This window comes from Pelodiscus sinensis, chromosome 12 (genome assembly GCF_052426305.1).
Source record: "Pelodiscus sinensis isolate ZL-2025 chromosome 12, ASM5242630v1, whole genome shotgun sequence".
NCBI lineage: Eukaryota > Metazoa > Chordata > Testudines > Trionychidae > Pelodiscus > Pelodiscus sinensis.
The window spans coordinates 32143200-32165566 of record NC_143063.1 but is presented as its reverse complement, the minus strand read 5'-3'; the positions used below and the strand labels follow the sequence as shown (position 1 = coordinate 32165566).

Below are 22367 nucleotides of genomic sequence, written 5' to 3'. Positions count from 1 at the left end.
GTGCATGGCTCTGGTACTCAAGTGCACAAGAGGTGTGTGGGGGAGGGCAACAGACAGGAGGATTGCGGGCCCCACCCACTATTCATGGTTGCCCATTCCTGCTCTGGACAGACCAAATGCAGTCAATAGATTATTTACTTGAACAAAGCTATGCATATGATGGACTGAAGGACTGAGGCAACAATTAACACAAGCACAAATGTAGTAAAAATTACAACATAACATACTGGTTTCCATTCCATTAACTAAAAACCAAGACAAATGATTGGTTGCCAAATGAAAAAGAAGGGCAACATGAAGAAGGAAAACTATACATTGTTTGGCAGTGTGCCTTTAAATTTATCTTACTTTCATTTAATCTTGGAAAACACCTCAGTAGACTTGAAATGGAAAAACTCCTGTTGACTTGATTAAATCTTAAGAAGTTTCAAGATCCGTACCTCAATGCTGGTAGTTTTGGCAAAATAATCCAGGCATGTTGTTTTTCCACTTGCAATATTCCCCTCAATACAGATCTGGTGAAAGAAGATGATAACCTTTCAAAACTAAATGAAATGCTACTGCAAAGAAATAACTGACGGCAAATGTAAAAACACATACTTGTAGCCTAAAAAATAACCCATTAGCACTATAAATACATTAGATCACATTCTAACGTAAATACAGTTAATGCATTTTCAAGAGAATCGCTAAACTTCAAGTGTTAGCTTCTGGTTCGCTATTGAATGAACAAGCTTTACAATGGAGTGTCATGTTGAAAGCAAAGGATTTTTGTGTTGGCATAAATATGGAACACCACAGTGGGAAATCAGACCTTTAATATCTAAAGATATAAGTTGCCAGTACAGTTTTCCACCTTACTTATGCCACCTGTTATATATTGGCTTCAAGGAGGCCAAATTTTCAAAACCACATGTTCAAATGCCCACCTGCACCCTGGCCCCATATGCACTACAGGTTGGACCTCCCTGATCCACCACCCTGGGGACCTGACTAGTCCTGGATGAGGGATTTTGCTGAACCAAGGGAGGTCATTTCTGGCCTCACCTGCAGACAGCCCCATCCCCTGCCCTGTTGCCCCACTGGCCTTCCCAGCTCTCCCAGGCAGCCCAGATGACCTGCACATCAGCTCTCAACCCCCTCCACATCTCGCAGCCCAACTGAGTGGTGCATCAAGCTTCTTGGCTCCTGCCCCCTCCCCCATCCTAGCTTCCACAGAGCAGCTGAGCCACCCACTGGGCTCCCGCACCACTCACTCTCCCCCTTTCCCCTCCCCCTGCATCATACTGGGTTCCTGGTCCCTCCCCCCCCCCCAACCCTCCGAAGTGTGCTGGGACACACTGATCCTGGAACATCCGAAGTCCAACAGAGAGCCCAGGTTTATAGAGGTGCAACCTGTACTACAGTTAGTGTAACTAGTAAAATAATAATAATAAAATAATTTGATTCAATACCTGCAGAATGCCAAAGTCTGCAAGCCCGAGCTACTGCCTCTGTACTGTCCAATCCCAAGTCCCCACCACGACATCTCTTCAGATGTGCAGAATCCCTTTCCATGCCATTCAGGATTGCAGAATTTTCCCTGCAGTGCTGCTGCACCTTTCACAGCCCCCATTATACAACCATCCATACTGCATGAAATTTTACCCCCAAAAGACTTTAAACTTACCTTGAATACAATTTACTCTGCATTAAATGTTACCACATCTACACCCATAAGTAGATTATTCTCAAATCATAATTTCCTTTAGCCATTTAGGTTTCTAAAATTAGTGAATTAGATATTTTGTCCAAACATCTATCAATAAATCATAAAATAATTACATTTAAAACACCATGAACTGAGTACTTAGGGTATGTCTACACTTGCACCCTAGTTCAAACTACGGATGCAAATGCATGCATTCGAAATAGCCAATGAAGCGGGGATTTAAATATCCCGCACTTCATTAGCATGATCTCACTGGCGTGTTACTCCGAATGCCAGATGTTTCAAAAGTGCGCGCCAGGACGGAGAAGAAGTTACTCACCTTCGTGCAGTAACGATGGTTCTTCGAGGTGTGTCCCCATGGGTGCTCCACGTCTCGTGTCAGGCTGGTCCCGGCGCTGCAAATCGGAGCTTGCCAGAGCTGTGTTCAGCTGGACCGCGCGTGCGTGAGCCGATTTCACGCCTTTCATCTGCCGCGTGCGGTCCAGCACCCGCCAGTTCCTCTCACCGTCTATCTGAAAGACAGAAAAAGATGAGATTCCGAAGCGGGAAGGAGGGCGGGTCATGAAGCACCCACGGGAAGACACCTCGAAGAACCATCGTTACTGCACGAAGGTGAGTAACTTCTTCTTCTTCGGGTAGTCCCCGTGGATGCTCCACGTCTGGTGACTCCGAAGCAGTAATCCCAGTTAGACATGGGCTTCGGAATCACGATTCTGATAACTAGGCAGTACTGCTAAAGCTACCACTGAATCGAAGGCGAGGTGCTGCACGATTGCATAATGTCTTGAAAAAAAGTGGTACTAGAAGACCAAGTCGCCGCCCAGCAGATGTCACGCAGAGGGACTCCTCTCACGAAGGCTGCTCATGTCGAATGAGCCCTAGGCTGCAATGGGAGTGGCTTCTTACAAATGGTGTAACAAGTCGTGATACAAGAGACAACGAGTTTAGAAATACGCTGGGCCGACAGGGGCTCGCCCCTAGAAGGCCCTGATGTCAAAACAATGAGGCCATCTGTCTTTCGAAGAGTGCAGGTTCTATCTATGTATAATGCCAAGGCTCGGCGGACATCCAGAGTATGCAGGAGAGCATCACGCTGAGAGGCATGAGGTTTTGGATAGAAACATGGTAAAATGATTGGCTCATTTATATGAAATTCTGTGCAGACTTTAGGTAGAAAGGCTGGATGAGATCTCAATATTACGGATTCATTATTAAAGACTGTATAGGGGGGCGTTGACATCAATGCAGCTAATTCGCTCACCCTACGTGCCAATGTTACGGCAAGGAGGAAGAGTACTTTCATTGTAAGCATCGGTAGCCAACCGTTCAAACAGTGGCCGAGTTAGGACATCCAGCACCAGATCAAGACTCCATGTAGGTGGCGGAGGCCTACGTGGTGGGTTAAGGTTAGCCAGGCCTTTGAGAAATCTAGTCATCATGGGATGGGAAAAAAACGACCTCCCTTCGACGGGGTAGTGAAAAGCAGCTATCGCTGCCACATGGACTTTAAGTGATGACATGGAGAGTCCAGTCGCCTGTAGCTGGAGGACATAATCCAGTAAAACATGTAGTGGTGAAAAAACGGGGTCTAGGTGCTTAGGAGCACACCAGTGTGCGAATCTAGACCGCTTGGACAGGTAGGTTTTCCTGGTGGAATCCTTCCTGCTGTGTAGCAGGACACGCTTCACCTGGTCTGAGCAAAGATTCTCGGACATGCTGAACCATCTATCATCCACACGGTTAGGTGCAGAGTGTCCAGCTTCAGATGAAGAAGGGAGCCCTTCCGTTGTGTCAGCAACTCTAGTAGGTAAGGAAATCGGTACGGTGCTCAGACGGAGAGCTGCAGGAGAGTTGAGTACCATGTCTGTCTGGGCCACGCTGGGGCTATGAGTATCACTCGTACCTTGTCCATCACGATCTTCTCGAGTACTCTGGGAATGAGAACGGGGGGAATGCATACAAAAGTGATGTCCTCCAGTGGAGGAGAAATGCCTCTCCCAGGGAGTGACCACCCACTCCTGCTCTGGAACAGTAAGCTCTGCATTTCACATTGGCACGTGTGGCGAACAGATCTATCGCCGGACGACCCCGCCGATGGAAGAGAGGTGAGAGGACTTCCGTGCGGATCACCCACTTGTGGTCATGATGAAAATATCTGTTCGGCGCATCTGCAATGGTATTGCTCACAGCGGGTAAGTATGACACGACTATAAAAATGTCATTTCGAATGCACCAGGTCCAAAGGCGGATTGCTTCTGTACAAAGGGAGCGGGAGCGGGCACCTCCCTGCCTGTTCACATAACACATCGCCACGATGTTGTCGGTGAGAATTCTGGTGACAGTGCCTCTTATGTGCAACTTGAAGTGTTTGCAGGCATGAAACACCACTCGGAGCTCGAGAAGGTTGATATGGAGCATCATTTCCGTCATGGACCAACGGCCTTGGACTGTTTCTGTGCCCATATGGGCACCCCAGCCGATGAGAGAAGCGTCCGTGGTAACCTCCCTTGATGGCTGCACCACATGGAAGGGGACTCCTGACAGCACGTTGTTGGGTTGGTCCACCAACGCAGGGAGTCCTTGACATGTGCGGGTAGCACCACGGTTTTGCGGATGCTGTGCCTGACAGGATTGTATTCTGTGTTCAGCCAATGCTGCAGGCACTGCAAGTATAACCTTGCATGGCACACTATGATTGTAGTCGCCACCATATGACCCAAGAGCTGTAGTCATACGCGTACTGGGAGCGCTGGAGATTTGAAGACTGTTTTTATCAAGTCTTGTATGAGTTGAAAACGCTCGGCTGGCAGATGAAGTCTCTCTGACTGGGAGTCGAGCCATGCTCCTATGAAGGTTAGGATTTGCAGATGTGATTTTTGCATGTTTACAATAAGGCCGAGGGAGTCGAATAGATCTCAAGTTGCGACTATCATGTGATGAATCTGACTGAGTGTGGCCCCTGATGAGGCAGTCATTGAGATAGGGAAAAATTGAGACCCCCGTTCTGCATAGATGGGCAGCCACTACCACCAGCGTTTTGGAGAACACTCTTGGGGCCAAGATAAGGCCAAACGGAAGTACCTTGTACTGAAAGTGGTCATCCCCCACTACGAACCGCAGAAATCGTCTGTGAGCTATGTGTATTGTCACATGAAAATATGCGTCTTGTAAATCTAGGACTGCGAACCAGTCTCCTCTGTTTAGTGCTGGTATGATCTTGGCCAGCGTGGTCATTTTGAAGTGCTGCTTCTGGATGAAACGATTTAGACCTCTCAGATCGAGGATAAGTCTCTACCCCCTGGACTTTTTGGGGACTAGGAAATACCTGGAGTAAAAACCTTTTCCCTGGAATTCCGCGGGTATTCGCTCTATGCCTTCGATCTCTAGGAGGTGAAGGACTTCTCCTTGAAGAGCGACCCAGTGAGATGGCTCCCTGGGAAGGGACTGAGTGGGAGGGGTAGTGGGAGGGACTGAGATAAATGGGATCGTTAGGCCTGATGATAGGACCTCTAGGACCCATCGGTCCAAGGTAATGTTGGCCCATTGATGAAGATACGGCTTCAGCCAGTGATGGAACAGGCCGGTGGCAGGCTTGTGTGTGTGTTAACCACTGGAGACGCGTTCGAGTCCTTCACACAGAAGTCAAACCTGCTGTTTCTGAGCAGGCCGAGCTGATGGGCGATTCTGCTGCTGACATTTGCGTTGAGGATGCTGTCTAAACCTAGATTGGTCAGGTCCGCGTTGCTGTTGCTGCTTATAGGATGAGTAATTGTATCTCCTTTGAAAGGGGTAGTATCACCTGCATTTGAAAGTCGGCGTGTACATCCCTAGAGTCCGGAGCGTAGTACAAGAGTCCTTCCCAGAATGGAGAATCTCATCGGTAGTGGAGGCAAACAGCTTTTGACAGTCAAAGGGTAAATCTTCCACTTTAGACTGCAACTCCGTAGGGGCTCCCGCTGATAATAGCCAGGAGGCTCTTCACATCATAATACCTGTTGTCATGTCCCGTGCGGCCGTGTCCACAACGTCAGCAGTGATTTGAAGTGATGTTCTGCATGCCATGAACCCCTCTTGGACAACTGCTTTAAGAAGAGGTCTCTTGTTTTCGGGAAGGTGTTGCACAAGTTCCGGAAGCTTGGAGTAATTGTCAAAGTTATGGTTTGACAAAAGGGCAGCATAATTGGCAATTCGTAGGAGCAAGGTTGAGGAAGAGTAAATCTTACGCCCAAAAGGGTCTAATTTCTTAGTATCCCTATCCGGTAGGGAGTTTTTGAAGTGGGGTGTCTTACTCTTATGGCGAACCGCATCCACTATTAGGGAGTTACGCTGTAGGTAATTAAAAAGAAAGTCCAACCCCTTGGATGGAACGAAATACTTCTTATCCGCTTTTTTGTTGGTAGGCGGTATTGATGTTCGTGTTTGCCAGATTTCCTCCGCTACCTCCATGATAGCATCATCTATCGGGAGGGTAATCTTTCGCTGCTGTTTAGGGTATAAATTCTTGAACAGCTTATGTTGTTTCATCTGGGTCTCAGTAAGTTGTACCTCCTGGGATTGCATGACAGGTTTAAAGAGATCTTGAAATTCCTTGAGGTCGTCGGGAGGTGACATCTCGGCCAGAGTTACCGGTTCATCCCTCGAGGGCACGGATGAGTGGGCATTAGGAGAAATGTCTGGGTCAGTTTCTGAGAGTTGCTCTTCCTCTAGGTCTGACATTTGTGATCGAGGGACCGGGGAACGTGGAGGTAGCATAACCCGGAGCAGAGACTGCTTCTGAAGCTCTGAATGTACGGTGCGTGGGCTGATCGACTGACAGGAACATGGTGATCTGCAGTGAGATCGAGAGTGACTGTGATGAGATGATTCAGTGTAGTAGGGTCTGTGATAGTGCATATAACATCAGTCAGACCCTGCAGGTGACGAACGTCTAGAAGACCTAACACTGCTATGCTTGACATAGTAAGCACTCCGTGGCGAACGGATCGGTGAGCGTCTTGAAGGAGAATGAGATCTAGAGCATCTGTGGTGTGAGCAGCTGTGCTCCCTATAATAATGGTGGCGAGATGACACGCTTTGCCAATGATATTCCCTCTGAGCCCTTGTATGGTGTGCAGAACTAGAAGGGTGAGGGGATGGTTCCGGAGAGAAAACGGGGGAGGGAGAAAGAGAGATCTCCTGGACATTTGATTTAGGTGCTGCTTTATTAGAGGCTGCTGGAAGCTGCTCAGAGCATGCAGACTGATCAGCTGGCTGCAAAGGAGGAGGCACCTGGGCAGCAGCATGCCCCTCGGGTGCAGGTGCTGAGGACAGCTCCTTGTGAGGAGAGTGACTGCAGGGATCTCAGAGGCTGGTGCCGAGAGCCCCAGTGCCGTTGTAACTGCCCCTTTAAGAAGCCCTGCTGTAGGCTGTGGTGCCGAGAGCTGCCGGGACTAGGAAGTGCAGGCCGGCTTTTTTGAAGTAGATGCACGGGTCATCCTCAAGCCCGAGGTACCCGGCTTATCACCTGCTCTCACCCGCAATTGCGGAGCAACTGGCAGGGAACGAGCAAGAGAGGCTCTCTTCCTTTTAGGAGAAGGCACAGCTGGGGAAGGAGCTCTCCGCTTTTCTGGCATGGGGTCCAAGGCAGAGGAGCCTGTTACATTGGAAGGCATGAGAGCCTTATTAAACAGGATCTCCTTTAGACGTTGCTCCCGCTCCTTGCGAGCTCTTGTTGTCAGCCTGGCACAATGTGTGTACTTTTAAGGAATATGTGCCTCCCCCAGGTTACAGACACAAGCAGAGTGCCCGTCGGAGACTGGCATTGGCTCTCCGCACATGGAACATTTTTTAAAACCAGGGGAGCCTGGCATTTTGGCACCCTGAGAGGAGTGTGAGTTCGCACCCCCTATGTGCCACCACTTTTGACTCTGATCGTTTTTTTCTTCTCTCCCTCTTATCTCGTTTTTCTTTTTTTGTTGTTGTTTTAAACAGTGAAACTACTAAGTTGAACAGCAACAGTAACTGAGAGAAACAGTGTGCGTAAACATAAAATGAGAAGAAACATCTTTCTTCCTTCCTTCCGTTTGTTTGATGTTTCAGGTTTTTGGGGGGAGGGGGGTTTGAGGGAAAAAAAAAGGCCATGAAGCAGGGGTGAAAGAACAGCAACAGTAGCTAAAAAAAAGATACTATTACTACATGGAAATAGAAACTGTTTCTCTTCTCTTCTTCTTTTCTTTTGTTTTGTGTGTTTTTAAACACAAAGAGCCCGCAACCCAGGGCTAAAACAAGAAACGGAATATAAGGGGTTTGTTTGTTTTTTAAGAGGAACAAAGTAATGAACAGTAAGGCTAAGGAAAATATTATCTAAATCTTTCTAAACTTCCACTCAGGTAACCGTCTGAGGAGAAAAGGGGGAGCTCTGTGTGCGACCCAAGGCGGATGAGAGGAAACTGGCGTGCGCTGGACTGCGCACGGCAGATGAAAGGCGCGAAACCGGCTCGCGCACACGCGGTCCGACCGAACACAGCTCTGGCAAGTTCCGATTTGCGGTACTGTGACCAGCCCAATACCAGACGTGGAGCACCCACGGGGACTACCCGAAGAAGAAGTAACGTTAGTTCGAACCAAGGGGTTTTGTTTGAACTAACACGTCCCAGCGCGCTCTTTCACTTTCGAAACAGCTGGCATTCGGAGTAATGTGCTGGCAAGATTATGCTAATGAAGCATGGGATATTTAAATCCCTGCTTCGCTGACTATTTCGAATGTCTGCATTTGCATCCCTAGTTTGAACTAGGGTGCAAGTGTATACATACCCTTAGAGTTTACAGCCAAAATACATGTACTGTAAATGAAGGAGGCTATGTTTAGAACGCTGACTACTAATTCTGTAGCCCTGATCGATTGATTTGTGTTCCACACCAAGCAGCCCCTTCACCTGCCTGGAACCCTTTTGATTTTCTTTTAAGTTTCCTCAATGATTTCAGCAAGGAAGGGTCTGCCTGTCCGGAACAAAAGGCAGGACAAAACTCTAGATTTTATTTGTGTACCTCACAGCAAGTCCCAGTCATTAACCTATGGACATTTCCATAATATAATTTTATTGCAAAAATAATATGCTAAATATAGCTGAAACAAAAGACAGGACTATGCAGCACTTTAAAGACTAACAAGATGGTTTATTAGCCACAAAAGCTCATCACCTAATAAACCATCTTGTTAGTCTTTAAAGTGCTGCATAGTCCTGTCTTTTGTATCAGCTAGATCAGACTAACACCGCTCCATCTCTATCACTATGCTAAATATATAATTTTTATGAGCAAAATATTATACTCACAACCGTCTTTTTCTCTCCTTCACCAACCAGGTGTTTATCTAGAACGGAAAGAAACACTTGTTAAAAGAACTAGGAAACTGCTCTTAGATTACATTTCCAAGCCTCTATCAGGACTAGGGATGTTAGATATCAGGTAATTGAATAGTCGTGTAACCACATGAAATCTTTGCGGTTACACAACTATTCGATAGTCCCCGGGGCAGGGCCAGCAACCCATGTTCTTCCAGCCCCATGCACAGTGGCAGCAGGAGCCAGTCCGCGACAGGAATCAGTTAAAAAACCAGCTCCCCGTGCAGACCAGCTGCCTGCTACCCCGCATTGCTGCCTCTGATATGGGGACAGAGATTGCTTTGCGTGATGTGGAGCAACCTCAGTCCACAGGGAGATGGGTCACCGAGTGGACAGGGACTACTGTCACAAAGCAGCCTCTTAATGCGGCAAGCCCAGGCTTGCCACAGACAGAGGCTGCTCCATGGAATGCAGAGTAGCTTCTGTCCACAGGGTGCTCAAACCCCCCCCCACAGGGAGTGCTGCCACGAAGCAGCCTCTGCCTGTGGCAGGCTCCGGCTCGCAGTGGACAGAGGCTGGTTCCTACCTTCATTGTGCAGGATTATTAATAATGTATGTTCCTTTGTTAGTTCTTATTTTCACCATAAGAAAACAGGCCTCAGATCTTTAATGAATTACTCTGATTGCTTTTTATGATGAGATGACTGGCTCTGTGGTTATGGGGAAAAGCAGTGAACATGATATACCTTGACTTCAGCAAAGCTTTTGACATGGTCTCCCAGAGCATTCTTGCCAGCAAACTGAAGTATGGCTTGGACAAATGTACTATAAGATGAACTGAAAACTAGCTAGATCATCAGGCTCAATAGGTAGTGATCAACGGCAGCCAACATCAAGCGAAATGCCTGATGGGTCAGTCCTGCAGACAGGCGCCCTGAAAGTAAGATGGTTGGGTGGGTTCCGGCGTGGCCTAGGGAATAGGCGTTCACCTGGGGTGGGGAAGAGAGCGTGGCGGGTTCTATTGACAGTCTTGTTCAATATCTTCATGTAATAATCTGGATGATGGGATAGGTTGCACCCTCAGCAAGTTTGTGGATGATACTAAATAGGGGGGAGATGTAGATATGTTGGAGGGTATGAATAGGGTCCAGAGTGACCTAGACGAATTGAAGAATTGAGGATTTGACAGCAGCCTTCCACCACCTGAAAGGGGGTTCCAAAGAGGATTAGGGATGTAAATAGCCATCAAAACAGTTAACCAGTTAAACAATTAAAATTATTGTTTAATCAGTTAACCATTGGTGGGGGTAGGGCAGGCAAAACTTGGAGGTCTTGCTAGGACCGTGGGTAGGCATGACTGGGGCTGGAGTCCAAGGCCGATGCAGTATGTCTGGACTCAAGGGCCACTGCTGCACAGTCAAGGCCAGGGCCAGGGCCAGGTCCCACCTTTCCCCACTGGGGTTTGACAAATCTCTGGATGAGATGATTTAGTTGGAGTTGCTCTTGCTTTGGCCAGGGGGTTACAAAATGAGGTTGGGAGGAGACTTATGAGGTCATCTAATCTATGATTCATAGGCAGATCCCTGTGCCTGGACAAAGCACCATTGATTTCACAGGTCTCTGCAGGATCAGAAACTTAGATTCTAAGTAGACATCTTCAATTTAAAAGTTACTCTTCCATCTAAAGATTTGTCCTTACTATTTATTCAAGTAACATCTAACATAGCCTATCACTGAAAAGAGTAGAGAAAAATAGATACTATGCACCTTTGACAGAACTGTGTGTGCAGTCTTACAAACCAGTTCCACAAATCAAACTGGTAATGCAGATATCAGAACCTGTGACAAGTCATTATCTCTCAGTATGGGCCTCTCACAGTGGAGGAAAACCAGATTAAAAACAGGGAATTGTGACTGCCAAAATAAATGACAAGGGAGTCAGGCCACCTATAATTAAAACTACTTTTAACTCATTTTCTGAAACTGACTGGATTGCAATTCAATAATGCCCCTTTATAATGTTCACTGCACAGCTTTGTTCAGTATGTAAAGGTGAACCTGGACTCAAGGCATTTAATTACAATATATTGTTCATGTGTGCATTGTAAAGAGAGAAGTACAAATGGGTACTCAGTTTACAAGCCCACACTAATGCCATAAAAGGAGTTTGAAAGTTGCTGGTAGCTCACTATTTCACAAACTGCCTCTTCCTTCCGACTACAAACGAAAAAAAGAAAAAGAAGAAACCAGAGCTCATCCTGTTTTTTTAAAAAATAAAGTGTAGGGGTTATATTTGTGAGATGGGAATTTTTTTCAATATACTGCATTTCATTTTTAATACTTTCCCCATCTGGCAGGCGGGTTCTGTACTTACTTTATCAGGAGCAATTTGCAGTAGGCTAAACCAGAGGCTGCTTTCTGCGCTCAGCAGATTTAAGGCACATCCAACAACTTTGTACTTCATAAAAGAACGACCAAGGTCCACAGTAACAATGTTGAATAAACTAACACCCCCATAACCGCCAGATCCAAAGCACTTTCTCAAATACCTTTCAAACAAGAGTCACCTGCTCCTTTGTGAAAAGCAATAACCATCCACCTGCTCCGAGGAATGAAATGGCGTTTGCTTTATTTTTCTCCTTCTATACTACATCCATCTCAAATGCTCAATCTACTGCGAGAGAGGGACTCCTGGCGCTACAAATGCCAGGCCGCAAGGGTGGCATCACTAGTAAACACAAGAGAACGATTCAAAGGCATCAAACGTACATGCAGCGTCCTGGGAGCAGCCACCCACGCAGAGACCGCGATGAGCCATTAGCGGATACAGCGCTTGCTTCTGCTGGCTCTTTCCGCTACAAATCCCGAGACCAGCTCGAGCTCCCCGGGTACATTGGAGGCTTAGGAGAGGCCGGATCCATACCGATTTCAGTAACCACATGGCCCATCTCCGGCAGCATAGGGTAAAGACTCGAGCCGCACAGAGCGTTTTGCAGGCATTTCCGCTGCTGAGATGTTTTGCTTCCTGTATGATCCCAACTCCACGGTTGTATTACGCACTGCGCAACCAGATTACTGCCAGCTGGACCTTTCCAGCAGGGCTATTAGAGACAGCCAGTGCTAAAGACCAATGAGTAGACCTGTAGCACTTAAGAGACTATTTTGTTAGTCTCTAAGGTGCTACAGAACCGCTACAGTTACCGACTAACCGGCTACTTAGTCAACTAACATCGCTTCTGTTTTACACCTTTCTTATGTGTCGGAAGACGCTCCTCGTTCATTCCAGAAGGTAGTTGCAAGTAACTCATTAAAAAGTCTGCCTATGTTAAAAACACCAAATGCAGGCGGTGCAAACTAAGACTTGGTATGTGCTTTTTCACCTTTCCTGGAGCGGGTTTTTTTTTTTTTTTTTTTTTTTGTAATTGCAGTCGATTGCACGTTCTAGTTTTCGTGCATAAGCAGCACTGCGGCAATGTCTCGATGGCCGTGCCTGCAGGGGAATCTACTGGGCTTGTTCCCAAGTCACCCGTTTTCCATCTGCAAACGAGCCCTATCTCCCTAAAGCTGGGCTTTAGCGACAGCGGCTCGAGAGTGGGGGTTGTTTATACAGGGCTGGAGGGGGCGGTTCGCGCCGGCGGGGCGGGCACGAGACGCTGCCTCGTCCGTTAGGTGCACGGGCCTGAGCCAGCCCCTCGACGCGCACGTGCCCAACAGCCGCCGCAGGGCGTTCCGGCCCCGCCCCGCCCGCTGCTGCAACATCCTCCGCACCATGGTGGAGGTGAACGCCGACTACCCTCGCTCCCTACCGGGCGCGCTGAAGATCGCCCGCCTGGTACGGGGCCCGGCTGGGCGGGGAACCGAAGCGCCGGGCGAGCCCCTGAGGCGCAGGCTGGCAGGAGGCCAAGGGCGCGGCCGGGCGGGGAAACGGCCTGAGGAGAATCCCCTGGCCCCGCAGTCGGGCGGCCCGGGCTACCGGCCCAGGGGGCGCTATGGCGCTGGGCTGCAGGCGCCGCCTCCGGCCGGCGGGTAACGGCTGCGCACAGCGCCCCTGGGCCCCCGCCGAGGTGATGCCGCGCCTGACCCACGGGGGTGAATGAACAGCGCCCCCCCGTGGCTTGCACGCGCTGTCGGCCCGTCTGTGGGAGCAGCGAGGGGCCGATCGCGGGCGGCGGGCCAGGGAGCGGTGGTGCCGTGTTGCATGTGGTCGTGGAGTAAGCGCCAGGTTCGGCCCCGCGCTCCGGTTCCATTCGTTAACCCGGGTCTTTCTTCCTTCAGGTTCTTGCCTTCATCACCGTCATCTGTTTTGCTGCCTCCAAATCCCATGAAGCCTTTATAGCCCTTGCGGCCATGGAAGTTGTTATTACCCTGTTGTTCTTCCTGCTGTACTTGCTAAAGCTCGATAAAAAGATGAAATTCTTTTTTTGGCCTTTAGCTGTAAGTATTTGGGGTGTATCTTTTAAATCAATGCGTCTTGTGATTTATGCATTAAAAACAAGTTGCTAGCACCTCATAAACGAACAGTCGTGAACAGGATCCATGCTGTTTCCTTCACAAGGTAAGCACTGTGTCTGCAAACGTAACATGGAGCTACAACTCTGCCTATGGAAAAAGATAAGAATTGCTTTCTTGCATTAGTTATCTTTTGTTTTAAATTGAGCTAGTCTTTGAAATGAGGGATGTATTTGAATTACACAAACAGTCACTAGTGCCCCCAGTGACACCCCGTAGCAATATCAAATTAATAAAACAACAAACAAATCTGTAATGTAAACCAGGGCTCCAACAAAAGAGGTTATTTCAGGAACGCAGTTTTTAGCATCATACCACTTGGTGTCACTCCAGATCAGATTTGGATATTACCTAATCCCATTTTAGTGACTAAAAGATCTTGTTTCTTGGTAATAACAATTTTGGGAATATTTACAATCATTTAAAGTTTTTCAAGATGACAAATACATTTTGTTTTCACTGATTTCTTTCAAGGAGTAAAATAAAATTGCTTTATGCTATAAGTATACATGTTTAAGCATTTACTAACCGTGTATTCTAATTAAAAAAATTATAATGCATTTACAGGATATTTTCAACTCACTGATTGCAGTTGTGTTCTTTATCATTGTGTGCCTGTGTGCAATAATAATCAAGACCACGACCGGGACTCTTGTTGGAGGAGTAAGTATTAACTTAAATTAAGAATTTATAGTATTAACAATAAATTAGAGTATTACAATGGAAATTTTTAAATGATTAAATGTTCAGTTATCACTCTCATGTAACTAATATTACTGGTTTTTCTCTAAATGTCCTAATTTTTGACATTTGAACATAGAAATGAAGTGATCAACCTCATAGACATTCAACTGGTCATATTATGACACACAGAATGTAGAAACAGAATAGATGCAACATGCAATGATTTATTTAGGACTTTACACATAAGAGCTAGCTGGTATTATTTTAGTGCATAAATTTACATAGAACTAAGATTTTATTTACAATAGAATAGTCACAGAATTCTTAGTTCTCATTAAGTCTTTTGATACTACATGTTGCTCTTTTAATATATCACTAGATTGTTTGGGGTTTGCTGTGGGGGAGGGGAGTATAAATATTGAAAATCAGTAGAATTGTCAATAAATTCACCTGCACTTCTATTGGTTGAAATTCCAGTGCCTATTATTTAAAAAAAAAAGTGTTGTTCATCTTATAATTTCTGACCATTAAAGATCAAACCCAATCATAAATTGAAGCCACTTGCTATTTGTATTTTTAAACAATAAATGCCAGCTATAAAAATGAGCTGGTGCTGGTGAGATTGATATTCTCTCTTCTCATATTTAAATATACAATTATAAACTAATAAAAGACTAAAAATTCACCTGTCAGAATAGTTTTGGATTTCTGAAAACAAATTGTTTAAATGTCAAGCAATAAAAACCAAAACTTTCATCATACAGCTCTGAGCCACAGTATGCAAGTTGTCATTTTGTTCTACCTCTGACAACCGAAGCAAATTTTTTATATATATTCCACAATAAATGACTGACTGTGCTGGATTAAACATGTGATAGGATTGTCTTCTGGGTGAGCAAGATATAGAATTTAACAATGAATTAAAAGCTATAGCAGCAGAAAGTGCTCACATATTCAGGGTAAAAAGAAAGGTTGAGGACATATTATCTATCACAAAGCAGGAGATTAAAGTCAAGCCTAATAAAATATTTGAGTAAAATGAATAAGGATAAAAGATTGCCAGATTTTCTCTCTCCATACCTTACACTCTTGAGAAATTAGTTTTACTAAAGCCAAATTTGTAGTGTCTGAAGACCTAGTTCATTCTGTTATGAACAGGTAATTTACTATAACTAAAATAACAAACTCCCTTTCTAAAAGAAATGGATCTTCACTACTAGCCTTAAGGTAAGTAATACATTTTAGCAACAACTGTGCCACAAAATGGTGGTGCTCTTAAGAAAGCATGCCAGATTCTTGCTTTTCAAAGTTAAGTCCAGGCTCTCAAGCCATGTAATATGCACTGAATATAGTAAACATTGGTTTCCTCCTTGGTGACCGCTAAGATACAGTAATTCTTTAGCTAATTAGAGAATCCATGTCAGATATTTGGGGAGTGAACATTCGGGGAGGCGGGGGAACAGAAAAAGGCCCAAACTGTGTAATATAAACAATAGTTCTGCATGACTTGCTGAAAGTGAACTATTGGGCAATTGAAAAGTTATGGATTGTTTTGTCTTGGAGAACATGAGAACCTATAGTTTTTTAGTCAGAAATAATTTAACTTGTTTCCGTGCTTTTTGCTTTCCAAATGCCTCTCATGATTAAATATAAAGGGCCAGATTCTTAGCTGATGTAAATTTAGCATAGCTAGTTAACTATTTAAACCATCTGAAGATCTTTCTTACATTCCAGAAAAAGGAATGAGGTGAATTATCCTATCCTTCAGATAATGTTCAACAATGATTTATTATTACTAAATTACAGGCAGTCCCCAGGTTACGTACAAGATAGGGACTGTAGGTTTGTTCTTAAGTTGAATCTGTATGTAAGTCGGAACTGGCGTCCAGATTCAGCCACTGCTGAAACTGACCAGCGGCTGACTACAGGAAACCCGAGGCAAAGTTGCTCTGCCCCGGGCTTCCTGGAATCAGCCGCTGGTCAGTTTCAACAGGCTGAATCTGGATGCCAGTTCCATACAGATTCAACTTAAGAACCCCAAGCGTCCCCAAGTCAGCTGCTGCTGAAACTGATCAGCGGCTGATTCCAGGAAGTCTGGGGCAGAGCAACTCTGCCTCGGGCTTCCTGTAGTCAGCGCTGGTCAGTTTCAGCAGCGGCTGACTTGGGGACGCCTGGGGCAGAGCAGCTGGGGTGCTGCTGAGTTGTTCCAGTAGCGCCCAGAGCGGCGCTGCGGGACCAACCGGCAGCGCCCCAGCTGCTCTACCACAGACGTCTGGAGAAAAGCCTGGTCTGCTGGGGCGGGGGGCGTACTAGCTGGGCCCCCCCCCCCCCCCCCAGCAGACCAGGGAGACGCAGGCGGTGGACCGAGACGCACCGTGGTCCCGCCGCCCGGGTCCTCCAGGGGAGCACGCGGGCAGCGGACAGCCCAGACGCGCCGCGGCTATCCCGCTGCCAGCGTCCTCAGAGGCTTTGCTCCCTGTCTCCCTGGTCTGCTGGTCTCCAGCAGACCAGGGAGACGGGGAGCAAACCCCATTCGTAACTGTGGATCCGACATAAGTCGGATCCATGTAACTCGGGGACTGCCTGTAGTATTGTTTGGAAACTGTTTGTTTTGGGTAGCAAACACCACTGACTTGCAATGTAAAGTTCTGGATAATATAAATATGTTTTAGAATGCATCTCGTGTTTAAACAGAATTTGCTAAATTATCTTTAACATACTAGACATCCAGTCTGGTGTTATCATTTGATAAAGGAACATCTAAGTAAAGATTCAGTACTTCTCCCCTCCCTCCAAATACAAATGGAGGACTGTCATATGTAAATGAGTAACAAGCAAACAGTAAAAGCAAAGCACATCTTAGTATCTTACAGATTATCATAATTAGTTAATAAACTTGCAAAAGAAGACTGTATATTTAGTAAGAGTTTGTTTTTGCTAAAGATAATGACAAAACACTTTTTAAAAAAGCTTGTGACCATGGTCTATTCCAGTGTTCTTTATTAAATGTAGAGAAAATACTGTCACTCCAGGAACAGATTCTTTAGAAGTGATTTATGTAACTTTGTAGTTTAGCACACAAAGCATCAAGAGTCCAAGTGATACTGGAGATGTGTGTGCTTTCTAGCTGGAGGCATTTCCAGTTCAAGTGCCCTAGCACAGAGTGAAGCCCAGTGGTACAAACTGTGGCATGAGCCAGCTGGCCAAGTATGTAGGATCCTGGGCAGCATCGTATTTGGAATGGTTACTCTGTCTGTGCACACTAGTGCAGAGACACTGTTATTATTATCATAGTGACCCATACATGCTACACCTTTAGCTCAAGTACATACCTGCTCCTTAATTGATAATATGCAGTAACAAAAGAGGTGCTAAGCGCTGCTATTTTATGTGGCTTCTCATTGCAAGGTTGAGTTGCTGCCCAGGTATGAGTAGTCACACAGCAAAGCCATACTGAAATTACTTTGTATTTGTACCCAAGAGCAGGGTGGTTAACTCCCAGCATGCATAAATGTACTTGTGCTAGCTCAGCTCAAGTTAGTACCTAAAAATAGCCTGGTTGCAGTGTCCTGGGCAGTGCCTCAGGCTAGCACCTGAGAATGTATCCATGGAATCCGGGGTGAGTGGGATTGTACTTGCTTGGCTAGATGCTGCAGCGGGTAAGCTACTAATTACCACATACTAGCTCAAGCAGAGCTAACCTCATCTTCCTGAGAAGGGATTCACACCTTCTGGCTGCTGTGTAGCTATATTCACTGTGCTCTCATTGGTACCACACTCATCCACATGTGTTAACTAGACATTTGGGGATATATCCCAAGGTTCATTGTGCTGCAGTAAGTAGAGCTGCTCCATGATTCTTCCTTGGTGTCTTGGAGAACTTGTCTTGCCTCCTGGACACATGTAAATTGTGAAAAGGCATTGAAGGACTTATCTTCAATTGAGTGATTAGGCTTGCTTCTTCCCTGTAAAATGGGTGGGTTACCAGCCCAAGTTTAAGTGGCATCCAGCTTCTAGCTTATACTCCGATCCAGACTTCCTAGCACAGGCTTAAAGCATCACCAAACTTTGGTGCTTTGTGTATGAACAGACAGGGTCTTAGGTTCTCATGTTGGTGCTGTCCTAAGTTAACCCTGCAACAGAGACCTATTTTAAGAGTCCTGGTTGTTAGGCACTTGTTTTGCTTCCATCTGACTGAAACTTATAATGTTATACACATGTTTTAATAACAAGTATTCACATTTTAAACATTAAATAAGATAACTTTGTCAGTTCAGAGTTTTTTCACTTCAAAACTTCAGAAAGAAAAGTATATTTTTTCTAGTCTTGCATATGCAAACATTGAGTGTACTCCAGTACAAAACCATTAAGTAGATCATCCCTTACACAGACAGATTGTTTTCCTTCAGAACCAAATCTCACATAAAGAAGCATATCTGTAGTCTGGTTTCCATGGAGACAGTCACTTCCTATTCTTAGAGATGACAGATAAAGGTCAAACAAGGTTGGGGCAAAGATGATTGCCAGAGCATAAGCGGAAAGTCATTTTATGAGTGTGTGCAGTGTATCTGACCTTAAGTATGGAGAATACTGAATTTCTCAATCATCACAAATCAAATATTCATCCAGAAATGTTTAGAAAGCCAGAACCAATTTACTTGATCTGACACAACTACATCTGCTCAGAATTGGTAATGAATGAGTTATTACAGTGAAAGGTCAAGAAAATAAACAATTAATTATGATGTGCATAAGAGGAAACTGAGATTTTCTTTTTATTTGCAGGTCTTTGGTCTTCTATTAGTTGGTCTCTGTATTGCAGATTCTGTTCTTCTTTTCAAGAAGATTACATTTAATAAGCCAAGAGGAAGAAATGTTATTGCCAGATAAGAATGATCAACTTACTAAAAGACTGACTTATTCTCTACTTTAAATGCCTATTGATCGACAGGATACTTGTTTCACTAGCGTATTTATTTCTCCTAAAGGTTTTAAAATTTTTACCATGTTCTTCTTAGAATTACAACATTTTACTGTAAAAAAAACTTAAACAATGAATGGTCCTGCAGCACCTTAGACACTAACAAAAAAAAATGTAGATCGTGTCATGAGCTTTTGTGGGCACAACCCACTTTTTCTAATGAAAGCTCATGACACAATTAACATTTTTTGTTATTCTCCTCGATGCTGCAGGACCATTCGTTGTTTTTTAATTTTTTTCATTTACAGATTAACATGGCTACTCCTCTGAGACTTTTAAACATTTCCCTGTGTATTTCTCTAACTTTGCTTGCTTTTTCACATGTATTAACGTTCTTTAAATTCCCATTTTTTTTCTAGACTATATGTTTTTACCCGTGTTAACTTTAAATTATTGTCTTGTGTGGTTTGCTAAACTTGATGCATTTTTGCTTGTTTAAAAATCAAATTTTCTACTGAAATGTTTATATAATAAAACTGAAAATGCAAATGGATTTTAATGTATTCTTTCAGTGGGTAAATGATAAGTGTACTTCAAGTGATAATTATTTGAATTAATACATGAGTTTTCTCTTCCTGCCAAATATATTTTGGGACAGATTTTGACGCCCATATCATGCTGAATAGTATGTTACTCTATAGGTGGGCCTGTTAATGGGATCGCTGTGAAGTAAAGCATTTGTTAGGTTGCTAGAATGTGACCCTTTGATTTAGTCATATTTCTTTATTGCTATGCAACACAAAAAAGACTCTGAAATACCATTCCTTTTCTTAACTAATTTTTTTTTAGCTATTGTGTTCTCTACATAGCTCTAAACTCATGAGTTTTGTTCACTGAGACAATGTTTTCCATCTAGAAAAATACAGCCTCAAAATCCTAGAACAAGAAAAGCGGTGCTAAAATGCAACTAAGTGCAAAAAGTATGTCAATTTCTTGTGGAAAAATAACTCCAACTGGCTGACAGTATTCATAGAAAGTGGATACTCTGCAGAAATAATTTTACTAAAACCTGTTTTCATCTTCATATTTTGAAAAGCGCAAACAAAAATTGTAGTATTGTAGTCTTACTTAGACATATGAACTTTAGCATAAACAACAATAATGCCATGTGAATAAGTGCAAATGTATAATGAAAATATAGGCCATTTGGGCTAAGATGTTTTTGTGGAAAATGAAATACAGCAGTGCAATTTCAGTAAATTGCTGCTGAAGAACCTTTTGTGCTTTATTCAGAATCAACATTACAGATCAAGCACAGTTCAAACTAGGGATGTAATAGTATAGTCAATTAACCGATAAGCAAAAGCTTATAGGTTAATGCTATAAGTGGTCCCCAACCTTTCGTGGCTGCTAGGCGCCAGAGAGCGGGGCTGCCCATGTGCCCAGAGCCGGCACCACGCATGTGCTGCACGCCCAGGGCAGGAGCCGTCCATGCGCCAAGTGCCCGGGGCCAGCACCACGCATGTGCCGCACACTGGGGGGGGGGGGGGGGGCAGCCCAGATGTTTCGGCGGGTGCCATGGTGCCCATAGGCACTGCGTTGGGGACCACTGGTTCACTACATGCATTCTTCACCCCCTTCCGGACAGGGGTTGCTGCCACCCTGCACTGCTGCCTGTCTATCAGAGGCAGCAGTTCAGGGAAATAAACAGCTGGTCTGCGAGGGGAGTTGGTTTTTAAACTGGCTCTCCTCATGGACCAGCTCCCACCTAGGACCCCATGCAGAGTGACAGGGGACTCCTCAGGATTGGGGCCGGAGCACACTGGCTGCCATATCTGTCCCCGGGGACTATAGAATAGTCGACTAATTCATGAGGTTACTTGACTATTCAATTAACTGATATTTAACATCCCTAGTTCAAACTGAATAGTACTCCCATGATGAAAGTAACTTGTATTTTAAGGTTACGTATAAGCAGTAGTCATAAATTGACAGGTGCAAAGCAGGTGTCAAAGTAATATGTGAAAACAAAACTGGCTTCATGTTAAAATTCTGCTTTGCAAATATTTTGTGTATACAATCAAATCAGTGACATTGCACTAAGATCTTTTCACTTCTTAGCATGTAATTTCTGGATAGGGAAGTGAAAGTTTGGTGAATTTCAAGTCTGTTTCCCTCTCAGTATTTGTTACAATGAGCCATGGCAGAAGGTAGGGTTCACTTCTCCACAGAAGAAGCCTTAAGTGAGTAGGTGAAAATTCCCCCATGGAAGAGGAAGATACTTGGAGCCTGACTCTAGACCCATCTCTGAAAATTCCAGTATAGATTCTTAATACTACTAGAGCAGCTTCTGTACCTTTCCATGCATAAATTTAATTAATTCTGATAAGTGACCTCTTGCCTCTTTCTCTGAATGGATGCAGTATAGTTTTCAGAGTTTCTACAGCTTCCCAATAGGGTTTCTTTTCTATTTACTTATGTATTTGCCTTTTGTCTCTAGCAGTGATAAGTCATTCTTTCAGAAGTGCATGTATGTTCTGAAAGTTTGAGATACTGTATCTACAACCTACATTAGTTGCTTGTTATATTCCCTTGTTCTTATAAATGTAAAATTGTCTTGTGGTATAGTCCCATACTTGATTCCCAGTCAATCAGCACTTTCCTTGTTATTTCATCCACTAAGATAATGCCCTGCTTATTCTTCTTCTTGCCTAAAATAAATGAATAAAGACTGAAATGTAAATTTCATTGCTTAAATGGCTGGTCGGTTAGGATAGGTCTACACAGCAAGGTTAAACTCAAAATAAACTATGCAACTTGAGTTACACTATTTGCGCAGCTTTAGTTACAATAGTTTGTTGAATTTAGGAATGTCTACACAGTACTTATTTCAAAATAGAGCACTCTTCCACCGACTCAGTCCTCCTAAAATGAGGGTTACTGGACCCGGAGTAAGAAGTCCTCCAGCTGCTTATCTCTAGACTTGCAATTTATTTTGAAATGTCATTTATTCTGAAATAACTCTGCTGTGTAGACATACCTTTATGGACCATCTCAGATTAGAAAATTGTTTCTAGTGCTTTTAACTAGTTCAAGTACACAGAATTAAACTTATAGCTGTCAATGATAAGTATTGCATGTAATGGAAGAAACAAAATGCTATCTTGTTCATGGTGTTTTGCAACACTGTTGCAGGATGATGTACTGGAATTTGGATTAT

At 44.5% G+C, this 22367-nt stretch overlaps 2 protein-coding genes across 6 annotated transcripts in view; one reads left to right on the top strand and one right to left on the bottom strand.

Annotated features, from left to right (window-relative positions):
• TK2 (thymidine kinase 2) overlaps window positions 1-12336 on the bottom strand; it is a 43012-nt gene extending 30676 nt beyond the window's left edge. For 2 of the 4 annotated variants that reach the window (XM_075940041.2, XM_075940040.2), the window contains exons 1-3: window positions 11803-12336; window positions 9025-9062; window positions 441-515 (exon numbers count right to left, since the gene is read on the bottom strand). In XM_075940041.2, the coding sequence (XP_075796156.2) occupies window positions 441-515; window positions 9025-9062; window positions 11803-11974 (285 nt within the window). In that variant the 5' untranslated portion in view covers window positions 11975-12336. The other 2 variants (XM_006130544.5, XM_006130545.5) reach the window with 2 other exon arrangements.
• A 374-nt stretch (window positions 12337-12710) lies between these two features.
• On the top strand, window positions 12711-19700 carry LOC102453844 (chemokine-like factor). Of its 2 annotated transcripts, none has more exons than XM_075940045.2 (4): window positions 12711-12865; window positions 13309-13467; window positions 14110-14205; window positions 19012-19700. In XM_075940045.2, exons 1-4 carry the CDS (start codon window positions 12803-12805, stop codon window positions 19114-19116), a joined length of 423 nt encoding a protein of 140 aa, XP_075796160.1. In that variant the 5' UTR covers window positions 12711-12802; the 3' UTR covers window positions 19117-19700. The 2 variants fall into 2 exon arrangements, with proteins under 2 accessions (XP_075796160.1, XP_089637635.1); XM_089781509.1 differs by lacking the exon at window positions 12711-12865 and adding an exon at window positions 12926-13097.
• The last annotated feature ends 2667 nt before the right edge of the window (window positions 19701-22367 follow it).

What these genes read in the sequence shown, in the direction of transcription:
- LOC102453844 (XM_089781509.1), top strand. Translation starts at nt 13,023, where the DNA reads ATGGCGCTGGGCTGCAGGCGCCGCCTCCGGCCGGCGGGTAACGGCTGC. An exon ending in GCCCCTGGGCCCCCGCCGAG is followed by an intron (nt 13,098 to 13,308) that starts GTGATGCCGCGC and finishes TTCTTCCTTCAG; the next exon opens with GTTCTTGCCTTCATCACCGT. An exon ending in CCGGGACTCTTGTTGGAGGA is followed by an intron (nt 14,206 to 19,011) that starts GTAAGTATTAAC and finishes TTTTATTTGCAG; the next exon opens with GTCTTTGGTCTTCTATTAGT.